The sequence below is a fragment of the Scyliorhinus canicula genome, chromosome 2 (genome assembly GCF_902713615.1).
Source record: "Scyliorhinus canicula chromosome 2, sScyCan1.1, whole genome shotgun sequence".
NCBI lineage: Eukaryota > Metazoa > Chordata > Chondrichthyes > Carcharhiniformes > Scyliorhinidae > Scyliorhinus > Scyliorhinus canicula.
Genome location: NC_052147.1, coordinates 227,362,632 through 227,376,915, shown reverse-complemented (window position 1 = coordinate 227,376,915; position 14,284 = coordinate 227,362,632). Strand labels below are relative to the sequence as shown.

General features: G+C 48.1%; 1 protein-coding gene across 4 annotated transcripts in view; it reads left to right on the top strand.

Annotated features, from left to right (window-relative positions):
* Positions 1-14,284, top strand: part of LOC119961991 (growth factor receptor-bound protein 14-like) — a 302,798-nt gene that overhangs the window by 204,405 nt on the left and 84,109 nt on the right. For 3 of the 4 annotated variants that reach the window (XM_038789692.1, XM_038789693.1, XM_038789689.1), the window contains 3 exons: positions 2,092-2,213; positions 4,460-4,534; positions 8,844-8,981. In XM_038789692.1, coding sequence (XP_038645620.1) covers positions 2,092-2,213; positions 4,460-4,534; positions 8,844-8,981 — 335 coding nt within the window. The remainder of the gene's footprint in view (positions 1-2,091; positions 2,214-4,459; positions 4,535-8,843; positions 8,982-14,284) is intronic. The other variant, XM_038789690.1, reaches the window with a different exon arrangement.

Below are 14,284 nucleotides of genomic sequence, written 5' to 3'. Positions count from 1 at the left end.
GACAAAAACAGACCCATCTAAAGTACTCGATCTATAGCGTTACTAGTCAATATTTGGAAAGTTAATTCCCCCATAACAACTACCCTGTTTCTTTCGCTCCTATCCAGAATCATCTTTGCAATCCCTTCCTCTACATCTCTGGACCTTATCGGAGGCTAATAGAAAACTCCCAACAGGGTCACCTCTCCTTTCCTGTTTCTAACATCAGAACATACTACCTCAGTAGACGAGTCCTCATCAAACGTCCTTTCTGCCACCGTAATACTGTCCTTGACTAACAATGCCACCCCTCCCCCTCTCTTACCACCTTCCCTGATCTTACTGAAATATCTACACCCTGGCACCTGGAAAAACCATTCCTGTCCCTGCTCTATCCATGTCTCCGAAATGGCCACAGCATCGAAGTCCCAGGTACCAACCCATGCCGCAAGTTCACCCGCCTTATTCCGGATGCTCTTGGCGTTGAAGTAGACACACTTTAAACCACCTTCCTGCCTGCCGGTACACCCCTGCAACTTAGAAACCTTACTCATGACCTCACTATTCTCAACCTCCTGTATACTGGAGCTACAATTCAGGTTCCCAACCCCCTGCTGAACTAGTTTAAACCCTCCCGAAGAGCATTAGCAAATTCCACCCCCCCCCCCCCCCTCCCCCAAAGGGATATTGGTACCCCTCTGGTCCAGGTGTAGACCATCCCCTTTGTAGAGGTCCCACCTACCCCAGAATGAGCCCCAATTATCCAGGTATCTGAAGCCCTCTCTCCTGCACCATCCCTGTAGCCACATGTTCAACTGCTCTCTCTCTCCCTATTCCTCATCTCGCAAGCACATGGCACAGGTAACAACCCAGAGATAATAACTCTGTTTGTTCTAGATCTATGTTTCCACCCTAGCTCCCTGAATTCCTGCCTTACATCCCTATCCCTTTTCCTACCTATGACGTTGGTGCCTATGTGGACCACGACTTGGGGCTGCTCCTCTTCCACCTTAAGGATCCTGAAAACACGATTTGAGACATCGCGGACCCTGGTACCTGGGAGCCACCATGCCAACCGCGAGTCTCTCTCATTCCCACAGAATCTCCTATCTATCCCCCTAATTATGGAGTCTCCAATGACTAATGCTCTACTCCTCTTTTCCGGTGCAAGGGTTCTTTAAGCGGTGGTAACCTTTCATTGACTTTCTGGCTCAACGATAGGGTACTGGGACAGTAGCAGCAGCAACCCGGAGGGGGGGGGGGGGGGGTGGCAGGGGACGACGACGATGACTATGTTTGTTTATTTTATTTAAATTTGATTTATTTAATTTTAATTTATGGTTAAGTTCCCCCTTCCCTTCTGTGCAACAGGGACAGACTCTGTGCCAGAGACCTGTACCCCATGGCTTACCCCTGGTAAGTCCTCTTTCCCCCCCCCCCCCCCCCAACAGTATCCAAGGTGGTATACTTGTTACTAAGGGGAATGACCACAGTGGATCCCTGTACTGACCGCTTCCTCCCAGCCCCTCTCACCGTCGCCCATCTATCTTTATTCTTCGGAGTAACTACATCCCTGAAGTTTCTATCAATGACCACCTCTGCCTCCCGAATGATCCGAAGTTCATCGAACTCCAGCTCCAGTTCCCTAACACGGTTTCTGAGGAGCTGGAGATGGGTGCACTTCCCACAGGTGAAATCAGCAGGGACACTGATGGCGTCCCTCACCTCAAACATTCTGCAGGAGAAACAATGTACTGCCTTCCCTGCCATCCCCTCTAGATAAAACAAGAAAAAGAAAGGAAAAGCTTACCTGTTATTCACTCAACCCCCTAGGTTAGAGGAGGTGGAAGGGGGGGGGACACTACAAGTGTAGTGTCTCGAGTTTAGCAACCACCCAACTTGTATACAGGTACTAACAAATCTTCCCAGAAATCCCCACGGCCGACTTCCTACAGCTCTGAAGGTAAGTTTTTAAAGAGGTAAACTTACCTTCCCGACAGACCTCCTGCCACTATGAACATAGCGTGTTCAGTTTTTCAACCAAATTGTGAAACAAAGGATTAATGCTCCTGAAATTGTTTGTCATTTATCCTTCTTTAATTTCTTGTATAGAAAGAATTGTAGAAGATCATGAATCAGTGATTCAGCTGCAATCAACCTGGGGGATGGACACAGACAGCAGATTGTACTTCAGAAAAAATTATGCAAAATATGAATTCTTTAAAAACCCTTCAGTAAGTCAAAGCAGTAATTTTGCAGGAAAAATGAATGTGTCATCATGATACCAGTACTGATTGTGGCTTGTTTAATCGGCTTGTTTACATTGTATTATCTTTAAAGGAAAGCTGAATTTACCTTTTTTTATAATGTGAAAGAGCAAATTAGATATGCTAAAACGTGTATTTTGTTGTATCTTTGACACCATTTGCATTCTCATTTTATACAGCATGGGACATCAAAAAGGTGTCCAGATTTTAACTCTTGTAGCACATACTTGTAGAGTTGTTTAGGTGGTGAGCATTGAGGGAAATTAATCAGCAAGGATCGTTCCTCATTGTGCCAAAATTGTCTTTTATTTAAAAGAATGGATGGAAAATTTGGGCAAGCATTACACAGTACATCCAGTCTGTTGAATGTTCCCCTCTTTTCTGCCCAATTGGCCCTGTACACAGCACAGTCTAAAAGGGAAAGCTGTTCTAATTCCAAATAATAGTTCACTCTTTGACCAAATTAATTAAATGCTGCTGCCATATTTTGTGATTTTGGCCTTTTCAATGAACTTCATCCATTATTTTATGAAAGGTGTTTTAAATGCCAAGCCCAATAATTTAGTTTGAAAGTTCTCACGACAGCAAGAACAAAAATGGAAACTCCTGTCTGAAAATGAAAATCGCTTATTGTCACGAGTAGGCTTCAATGAAGTTACTGTGAAAAGCCCCTAGTCGCCACATTCCGGCGCCTGTCCGGGGAGGCTGGTACGGGAATCGAACCGTGCTGCTGGTCTGCTTTAAAAGCCAGGTATTTAGCCTGGTGAGCTAAACCAGCCCCTGGTATGGAGCGTCTTAAATTCTATTGCGGGAAATGCAGTTGTGTTGCAGCCAGAAGTTGCTATTAGTAGTTGAGGAAGAGTCCAGAAAAGGTGAGTCAAAAGTAGCTTCTTTCCCACTCGCAGCTAGGATATACAGCAACTAAGCCACAGTTCAAGTCCCAGCCGGGACCATCCCGAGATGCCGGCTCCTTCCTGGACCGACTTTATCTTCGTGAATTAACGAGCTTATTGTTGGGCCTCCACCCACAGCGGGGGAGTGTTTGCTCCACGGGGCGATCAAATGGGTCGTCCCCGTGGGTAGCTTGGGGGTTAGAACGGTTGCACAGCTGTTGAGGCTGACAGAAAACATTTGCGGCCTGTATTTTCCTTTTGTTATTGGACCCCAAAGGGGCCTGGATAATGGCAAAAAGTCACCTGAGGCCCAGCACAGTATCACTGCCCCAATATCTTCCTCCCATCACCAGATGTTCTTTCACAGCTGGCCACACGCAAACCATCATATTTACCTACCTTGTCAGCATCAGACGAGCCAAATGGTGGTAGGGCATGAGATGGGCAGCACGGTAGCATAGTGGTTAGCACTGTAGGTTTACAGCACCAGGGTCCCATGTTCAATTCCCCGCTGGATCACTGTCTGTGCGGAGTCTGCACGTTCTCCCCGTGTCTGTGTGAGTTTCCTCCGGGTGCTCCAGCTTCCTCCCACAGTCCAAAGATGTGCAGGTTAGGTGGATTGGCCCATGGTAAATTGCCCTTAGTGACCCTGATGCATGATCAATAACTCTCAAAGCGAGATTGGAGTACAATTGAAGGCTTTATTGGGCTAGATGTTTCCCCCAGCAGCGCAGGTACAGAATTCAGCAGCTAGGGAGACACAGACTCTTATACTCCGCCTTACTGGGCGGAACCAGCAGGCAGGCTTCACCAATGATCTTGCTGTCTCCGGTACCTCCCACACCAATGATCTTACAGCATCAACCTAGGTACCGTAATACCTCTAAGCCCGACTACCACAGACCCCCAAAAAGGTTAGGAGGGGTTATTGGGTAATTGGGATAGGGTGGAAGTGAGGGCTGAAGTAGGTGCAGACTCGATGGGCCAAATGGCCTCCTGCATTGTATGGTCTATGTCTATGGTGGATGGCCTACTGATGTGCTGCTTGGGTGGAGAGTTGGAATTTCTTTTGTAACCTTGGAGTAAAGCTCTGTGTAGTTGCATGAGATTTTGAACAAAACATTTGGGCTGAAAGTGCAGAACTTTATGCAGAACTTTATGTAAAAAGTAAAATTCATTTTTTCTTTTTTTGCTGAAGTGCCAGAATAATGAGCATCAGAGTTCAGCATATTTAACTTCGAATGCTTGTATTGTACTTTGCCTTCACCCTGCCAAGTATTCCTTGACATTTGATTTCTTTTTCTTTTTCTTTTTCTCGAGCAGTTTTTCCCAGAACACATGGTGTCTAGTTCCAGTGAGACAAATGGAAGTTTGAGCCATTCTCAGTTAATACAGGTACAGCATATGTAAAATTGAGATGGAAAGTGTTTGTTATATATATTTTTTAAAACACCCTTTTTTTTTGTTCTGTAGTAAATAACAAAACATACTGGGGCCAGTAACCCACCCCATGGGGACATGAAGAAGACTGAACAAATCTGAATTGCATTCTGCTTGACCTTTGTGTCAACCTGATAATAGTTGCAGATTCAGGTCATTAGCCTGGACCCAAACACTGCATGTGTAGGCCTGCCTCCTGGCTGACCTCTCAACTGATTTCTTAAAAAAGAAATGGGGGGGGTTTGCAACTATTGCGCTGTCCAGAATCCTGCAGCAGCTGTAATGGCCACTAGCTTCATGGTATTGTGACTGATGTCCAGAAGCAGCAGCCAAAGACATTTTGAGGGCTGACCTGTGTCCTACTGAAGAAACATTCTTGGTCTTCTGAACCTTGCTGCCTAATTCTCAATTCTTGGAGAGGGGTTAGGTGCAAGGTCCAAGTCATATTTCCATCTGCCTCTTAATGGGAGCGGCAATGGAGGCTAAGGGCTGGTTACACCCCTGATTACACTCTGTAGTATGCCTACCACTTGCTGTACCTTGGTCAGAATTCTCTGGCTGTTGCGATCTTGCTGGCAGCGCACCCCCACCCAGGAGTTTCTTGGTGGTGTGGAGTCGCTTTCATGGGAAATCCCATTGACAAGCGGCGGGACTACAGCATCTCATCCTCGGCGAACAGCGCGCCACTGAGCAACAAGGCTGTAGGAAGGCAGTTGGTATTGAAAGCTGGAAATTAAAAAAATATATTTTAATCCTCCTTTTTCACATTCTCTCCCAAATTTGCAACCACCAACACTAAACAATAAGCAGTAAGAAATATAATTTCAATTCCCATATCAACAACAACAATCCCATCCTCCCACCAACACCCAAACAACTGCCCGCATGTTAACATAACCAAAGAACGAAAAAGAATCAGGGATCTGGTCCGACACCCCGACTATGGCCTTCCGAGGGCCCGGATCCAGTTTCACGGGCACCACTTTTAGAGATTATCCTAAAAACCTCCTTCCAATAATCGTCCAGCTTTGGACAGGACCAAAACATATGAATGTGATTTGCGCCCCCCCCCTTTTAAACATTAATGCACATCTTCTACCCCCTCAAAGAGCCAGCTCATCCTCACCCTTGTGAGGTGTGCCCTATATACCACCTTCAGCTGGATCAGCCCCAACCGCGCGCATAAGGTGGAGGCATTCACTCACCAGAGCATCGCGCACCAGAACCTGTCCTCTATACCCTCTCCCAACTCCTCCTCCCACTTTTCTTTGATCCCTTCCAGTGGTGCCTTCTCCTCTTCCAAAATAGCCCCGCAAAGCGCCGACACTACTCCCTTCTCCAGTCCCCCCTATAGTCAGCACCTCCTCCAGCAACATGGAGGCTGGCTCCACTGGGAAGTTGTGTATCGACTGGCAAAATCTCGAACCTGCATGTATCTAAACATTTCCTCTGCTCCAGCCCATACTTCGCTCCCAGCTCCTTCAATCCTGTAAACTGACCCGCAAGAAACAAATCTTTTGGTGTCTTAAACCCCTTCTCCTCCCATTTCCGAAAATTTCTGTCCCACTTCGCTGGCTCAAATCTATGGTTTCCCCCGAATCGGTTGAAAGCTGGAAATTATATTTGCTCTCCAACATGACAATGACATCATTGTTTTGACAGAGAAAAATTAAGCTCTTAACACTTTGTGCTCCAGTAGGTCTGGGGATGAATGGCTGAAATCGGTTGTGCATTCGATATACAAGCTTGTGGAGCGGGATTCTGTGATCCCGAGGTTAAGTGTCGACGCCGTTGGAAACACCGTCGCGTTTCTCGACGGCGTCAACGCGGCCTCGGGATCAGCAGTTCTGGCCCCTACAGGGGGCCAGCATGTCACTGGAGCGGTTCACGCCGCTCCAGCTGCTGATCCTGTCGTGGACTGGGCACTGCGGGATCCGTGCATGCGTAGTGGCTCCCTTCAACGTGCTGGCCCTGACGTAACATGGCGCAGGGCTACAGGGGCCGGCACGGAAGAAAGAAGCCCCCCCAGCCAGAGAGGCCAGCCCGCAGATTGGTGGGCCCCGATCGTGGACCAGGCCACATCAGAGGCCCCTCCCAGACCCTTCCTCGCCGAGTTCCCGCTGGCTGAGCAGGTGTGGACGGTGGCAGCGGGACTCGGGGTTTTTTACGACGGCGGTGCCGCACCCAACTGGCACTGCACCAATGGCACCAATTCTGCGGAGGATCGAGTGGCCCGATTCATGCCAGTTGTGGGGATTCTCCGGCCTGGCCCTGGGCTGAGAGAATCCCGCCCGTGATCTTTGGACTGTGGGAGTGAAGATGAAGGTCCACTTGGTGGGGTGGGGGATTCTGGCAAATGGAGACCCAGAGAATATGCAGTTAGTCAGTTTGAGATTGACTGGGGGTTAATGACAGGAACATGGGGCTGTAAAGAGGTGGAGAGAATTGAGTGGAGAGAGATACAGGAAAGTGACCAAAAACATAGGAGTAGAAGACCTGGCATAGTAAAGTTGGAGAGGATGTGAGTATAGTGCATGAAGGGAGGAGGGGGCAAGTGGAGTCGAGGTGATTATCAAGGATTAAGGTGTTGCGATATCTTGGTGAGAAGCTGTGGGTCGGATTTTAAGGGTGGGTAGACGGTGAGGATGTTGGAGTCCTAAAACGATGAGAAGGTAAGTAGGAGTGACGTGGTGAGTGAGATTGAACGGATGAGGGTGAGATTAAACCCCAGTGAACGGGGTTGTTGCAATGGGAAAGAGATCAGAATTAACAGTTCAGAAGGAGGCTATTCAGTGTATTGAATCTGCATCAGCCCTTGGAAGGACAAACTACACCTCCACCCTATCCCAGTAACCCCACGTAACCCTTTGCATGCTTTTAGCCTGGCCAATCCACCTAACTCGCACATCTTTGGACTGTGGGAGGAAACCGGAGAATCCGGAGGAAACCCATTCAGACATGGGAGAAAGTGCAACCTCCACACACGGTCAACCAAGGCTGGAATTGAACCAGAGTCCCTGGAGCTGTGAGGAAGCAGTGCTAACCACTGTACCACAGTGCCGAGTTGCTGAGATGGAACGACAGTGGGTGATGCATGGTATTAGGAGAACATTGTGCAAAGATGGCTTTACAGAATGACTGGTGCCTCAGAGGGGAGATTGAATCCTGCACTAGCAAAAGCTCTGGTGTGACAGAGAATTAGAGGGATGGCCTCATTGTTTAAAAAGAAAAAGAATGGTACAATATAAAAAGTCTGAGGTGTGGAATTGACTCTCGCACCCACAAGCCAATGTCTGGATTTGACGACTGTCATGCAGCTGCGATGCATCTCAATTCTATTTGAAAGGCAATGTGTTGGTAACCCCAAGTGAACTTCAGACCTCCGCACAGTTGGCTAATATTAAGATGTCTAAATTAGAGGCAATAAGTAAAACAATAGGTGGGAATCTCCCTTCTGGGAACAAAGTCCACTCGCCGGCGGGAACACTGGCGCCAACCACTCCGGCGTTAACAGCCCCCTCAAAAGTACAGAATTCTGTGTTTTTGGGGGCTAGGTGGGTGGATTGGCCATACTAAATTACCCCTTGGCTCCAGCCAGCGCCGAAGGGCCGGCGTGATTTTGCGCATGCACAGACCGACTGGCGTATTTTCGCGCAAGCTCGGGGGGGTTCGCTTCTCTCCACAGGCCCCCGGGCAATATGGTGAAGCCCCATAGTGGCTCGGTGCGGAAGAAAGAAGTGCTCCCACGGAACAAGCCCACCCACAGATCAGTGGGCTCCGATTGTGGGCCAGGCCACCGTGGGGGCTCCACCCAGGTTCAGATCACACGCGTTCCCCTCAAGGACTGCCCATGCATACTCACCTGCCAGGTCCCGCCGTGCGTGAGGTGTGTAATTCACACCGATGGGACTGGCCAAAAATGGATGGCCGCTCGGCCCATCGGGGCCTGGAGAATCACCGGGGGGGCCACTGTCGAGTAATTCACGCCAGTGGGACTGGCCAAAAATGGATGGCTGCTTGACCCATCGGGGCCTGGAGAATTGTCGGCGGGCCACTGTCAATGGCCCTTGGCGTGGCGGGAATCCCGCCACTGCCTCAAAAATGCCACCGGGGCACCGGAGAATATGGCAGCTCGCGGCGGGGTGGGATTCGCGCCTCCCCATGGGGATTCTTCGACCCAGCAGGGGATCGGAGAATCCCGGCCCATGCTCTTGTTTCTTTGTCTCAAACCCTCAACCTCAAGTGTTGAAATTTGTGTTTTCAGAATTTCCTGAATACAAGCATGTGTCCTGAGATCCATGGCTATCTTCATGCCAGAGAGCAGGGAAGGAAGACATGGAAGAAATGTTACTTTGTCTTGAGACGATCTGGGTTGTACTTTTCTACGAAAGGCACATCGAAGGTAAAAGTGTCATTGTTCAGTTGATAGATTTAAAAAATGTTCCATTTGTATTCATAATTTGTTAAATGGAAACATATACCTGCAACTTTAAAGTTCCATGGCAGTGTATCTAGGGGTTTTCCAGGTAAGGAACTATGAGCGGAATTGTAATCCAAATCCATTGTCCCTTCATCTGAAGTTATAGGCATTATAACCAATGTAATTTTTAACTCTTGGACTGCTGGCCTCTTCGGGAAATTTCAGGATTTACTACTGGCTGTTATTGAATTTGTGCTCATGCATATTGATCGTGAAACAAGCATTATAAGAGTTATGTAGATGTTAGTAATAGCTTTGCTATTGTAATAGTGAGCCTATGCATAACTTTTTTTTTGCTTCTGCTCATCCTTACCCACACCTTTTTCAGCTTCATCATTTTAACACCATTTTATCTCTAATGCAGATCTACTCTTTCTCTGCACCGGATGTTTCAATATAAAGTTTTGAATTACAACCTGTAAAATTTTGACTTCTGGCTGGCTTATTCCCAGCCCGGAAAGCTGCTATTAGATTTTGTTATTAACTGTTACGAGACCTCTTCTGTTGACTTTTCATAGTTCTGGAATGTCAATATTTAACATGTTCGCCTAAGGCGAACCAGGTCAATTTTTTTGATGGATTTTTCATGCATTGAAGGGAAATTTGATAGAGATGTACATGATTATGTTGGGTTTAGATAAAGTGGACAAAGAGAAACTGCAATGTAGTTAAAACAAAGAAAAGCTGTTCCCAGTAGCAGACGACAAGTGGAAGTTTTGAGGAAAAAAAGCAGGTGAGGAAGAATTATTTTTGAGCAATATGTGTCAATTACCTGGAACTCGCTTTCTGTGAAGATGGTAGAAATGATTGATTTTGAAAGAGAAGTAGAAGGGCATTTGTAAGTAAATTTGCAGGGCTACTGACAAGAACAGGGGAATGGCATGTCAGATGTTCGCTTGCTGGGCCATAATAACCCTGCGGCTATAATTTTCCAGGTAGAACTGAAGTCCCACCACTTTGACCAGGTGCCTCTGGCACTTACAACTCGGTCCCCTTCTTTCCACCACTGCCGCCCCCCCCAAACCAATGGAATGCTATCTTGCACTGGTTGTCCAATTAACTGCCAGTGGGAGGGGGTTGGGGTGACCTGTCTCGGTAGGGATTTGTACACCGAGGCAGCTGTTACGGATGATTTGGTGATTCCCTGGAGGTTCTCCTCTAGGCCAGTGTTTTTTTTTTTAAGTCATGGTACCCTTTTGTACTACAAAAATGTTTTGAGGCACAACTTGTCATTTTCTCCAAATGAACTTCCCTCCCATTAAAGCCTTTTATCTCTAGATTCCCCCTAAAAACATGTCAAGCCACTATTTAATACAGTTTTCATTGGTACAATAAAAGCTTTGGTTTTCTTAACTTGCAAGTCAAGATGCAATATTGGAGCCTGTTTCTCCTTTTTTCTTTATTGGTTCCAGTTTCTTGCCTCCATCTCTTCCCTTACTGGGAACATTTTTTCTTTTAACGTCTCCCTTTTTTTTCTCCAACTGATTTTATGCCATTTTTTGGTGTTATTGTGCAGGCGTACGGGGTCTTTGTCTTCATCTCCCAATTCCCAAAGCACCTGGCATGTCGGTCAGGAAAGGGCTGCATATGTGTGGTTTGGAATGTATTATGTTAGCAATCTGAACTATGCATGTGCTGGCTGGAAAGGGCCTTGCATGTGCAGTTCTGATGTTTTACATCGGTTAGGTCCATATGCAAAATTCCGAACCCCAGGTGCGGCCAATGGGACCCGAAGTTCATCAGCACATGGGAGATGCTGACCACAAAAGATTAAATTTAATTATCACTTTGAAAGATATTTTGCGGTACCTTTTTTATGGGGTTTTCTGTGCCAAGGCACATCGGTTTGGAGTATCTGCTCTAGGATCCTCGGGAAAGGTTGAAGGTACTCTTTCCCAGGGACAGACGGAAAATACTTCCCTACCAAAGCAATCCGTTGAGGTGGCCTTGGAACCTTGCTGCAGTGCCACAAGTGCAAGAATGACCTTTGTTCTGCCAAGGTGAGTTCCCCACACCATACCTCTCTTCCATTAATGTTATGAGGGTGAGGTTGCTGGGGAGGGCAAATCCATGGGGTCAGGCTGCAGTAGCATTTGGAAGATGAATGGTTTCATCACTCAGTGGTGACCCTTGCTAGATAACATCGAGGGGGGGGGGGGGTGCATTAAGTGCCTTTAAAATGGACAGCTAGACTACCAGCCACTACACGTTGTGCCTATCATTGAAGGGCAATGAATACTGTTTGTTGTTCCTGCAGGAACCCACAATGCAAAAAATGTAACCAAGCTGGCAGGGTGCCATTTCACACTACCTTCACACCCACTGAAGAGGATGCTCTGGGATTGGCTGGGCAGTATAGAAACTGCTCAATTGAGGCAGGTGTCAAGAGGCTGAGTAGTCTCTTGACGCCCAATGGCACCCAGACCATCCACTGTACCCACATAGATCATAATGCCAGTTGATTCTTGAGGCACTTGTTTAGGAAGCAAAACCCTTGATGTTTCTGTTCTTTCTCTTGGGTCAGCCTCCAGAAATAAATGAAATGAAAATTGCTTATTGTCACAAGTAGGCTTCAAATGAAGTTACTGTAAAAAGCCCCTAGTCACCACATTCCAGCACCTGTTCGGGGAGGCTGGTATGGGAATTGAACCGTGCTGCTGGCCTGCCTTGTTCTGCTTTCAAAGCCAGTGATTTAGCCCTTTGCTAAACAGCCCCCTTAGAACCGAGCTGATGTCCCATCTACCTCTTGAGGGGTCAGAATCACATTATTGCCCGCACATTCTGCCAGCAGAGTTTCATGTTGGTGTGTATCTATTTGCACTTTATTTAGGGGTCATCAACTTGCTGAAAATACTACACATGTCTGAACAGTTGCTGAGTGAGCAGAGGCCACTGGCACTACTGTGGGAAAACAGGCCCACACTCAGCTGCAGGCTGCTGATCTGCATCTGGAGTTCTCTGTAAGGTGGTGCTGAATGTACAACATGAGGTGAGTGAAGATCTGAGAGAGAGATTCCAGAGTGTATGCACACCCTGTCTTGAACAATGGAGGAAACCATCCAGGCCATGGTGTTGCTCTTTCCCTCTTCATCCACATGCTTAGCCTCCATATCAAGTGATTGGCAACTCTTCTAGGGAGTCTGATCTAATAGACCAGTCAGTAGATGCTTGGAGATTAGCATAGATCTGAATTCCATTGCTTTATCCATGAGTTTTATGTAGCAATAGCTTGACGAGTGGCGAATGAGACAGGATGTTGATTGTGGGGGAATTTGCCATTGCATATCAAGGGAAAATTGTTAATATTATCTTGTTGGAAATGGTATTTGCGTGCCACTTGTGTGGCATGAGGCATAAATGTTACTACTTGTGCCCAAACCTGAATGTTTGCCATACCAGCCTCCCCGGAGAGGCGCTGGAATGTGGCGACCAGGGGCTTTTCACAGTAACTTCATTGAAGCCTACTCGTGACAATAAGCGATTTTCATTTCATTTCATTTCATTTTCATGTTGTCCAGGTCTTTCTGCATATGGGTAGGTTCAATGTTTGAAGAGCTGCAGGTTGTACTGCAAACTGCACAAACATGCTTGCAAACATGATGCAAGGAAGTTCAGTGATAAATTGAAGATGATTTTTCCTAGGGCACTACTCTTAGGAACTCCTGTAGTGGTATCTGGGGCCTGAAATGATTGACCTACAACCATCTTTTTGTTCTAGGCTTGACTCCCATCACTCGTGTTTTCCCTTTGATTTTAATTTTGCTAGAACCTGTGTGATGCACCATCAATTGGACTCGAGGCGTGACTAAGTTCCAAACAACAGGCTTTAATATACTAGATGTGTGCCCGGTAGTCGACTTGCAGAGAAAGGCCGACTGCCAGCTGGTACGGGTTCTTATACCCCGCCTCTTAGGCGGAGCTACCAGCCTCTCGGCCAATCGGTGAGCAGTCACATGACTAGCCTCAGCCAATTGGCAGAGCGGCACATGACCTGCCTGAGCCAATGGGCAGCAAGTCATCTGCCCCAATGGCAGCACTGCTCTGAGGTACCGTAATCACCCTAGTCATACTACCACATTTACCCCTTGTGGAGAAAGAAGCCGGGGGGGGGGCAGAAGAGAGAAAAGGGGGGGGGGAGGGGGGGCACCCCGTAGGACTGGTAGTATGAGCTAGGTGTACCGAGGTATCTGGTGGCTGCCCACTGGCCCGCGACGAATGTGCAAAGGAAAACAAACAATACTGCACACAGTGTACATATGAACAATAAGGAACAAACAAAAACGAAAAGGAATATGCAAGGAACACTGTACAAACACGAAGAGTCCGTAAAGTCCAGTGGAACATCAAATCGACTCGATCAGTCTGATGGGTGCCTTCGATGTCCTGCTGGACCGTCGCAGCGGTGCCGGTGACGTTGGAGCGGTGGTCGTCCGTGACTCGGAGTGGTGGTCCTGTGTCTGTACCCCTGGTCGGTGCTAACGACGCTCTGGCCTGGGGAGGAGGTTCCTGTACGCTGGGTTGCAGGGGCGCCGGGGGCGGTTGGGGACGGGGGGGAGGGTGCTGGTGCTGGGGGTTGTGGCCATACGCCGGCGGGTGCCAGGTCCCGAAGGGAGACGGTGTCTGTCGTCCGTCGGGATACTCCACGTACGTGTACTGCGGGTTCGTGTGGAGTAACTGGACTCGTTCAACCAACGGGTCGGACTTGTGCACCCGCACATGCTTCCGGAGCAGGATGGGCCCGGGGGTGGCCAGCCAGGTCGGGAGCGGGGATCCTGAGGACGACTTCCTGGGGAAAACAAGAAGACGGTCATGAGATGTTTGATTTGTGGCAGTACAGAGGGGAGACCGAATAGAGTGGAGGGCGTCTGGGAGGACCTCTTTTCATTGGGAGATTGCTGGACCGCAGGGCCAGTAGGACGGCCTTCCAGACTGTACCGTTCTCCAGCTCGACCTGCCCGTTACCCCGGGGGTCCGGCTAGAGGCGATGCCCCTGCTAAGCAGGAATTGACGCAGCTCGTCACTCATGAAGGAGGACCCCCGGTCGCTGTGGATGTACGCGGGGTAACCGAACAGGGAGAAAATGGAGTGGAGGGCTTTGATGAAGGTTGTCTTGGTCGTATCGGGGCAGGGGATGGCAAAAGGGAAGCGGGAGTACTCGTCAATCACATTTAAAAAGTATATGTTGCGGTTGTTGGAGGGGAGGGGACCCTTGAAGTCCATGCTGA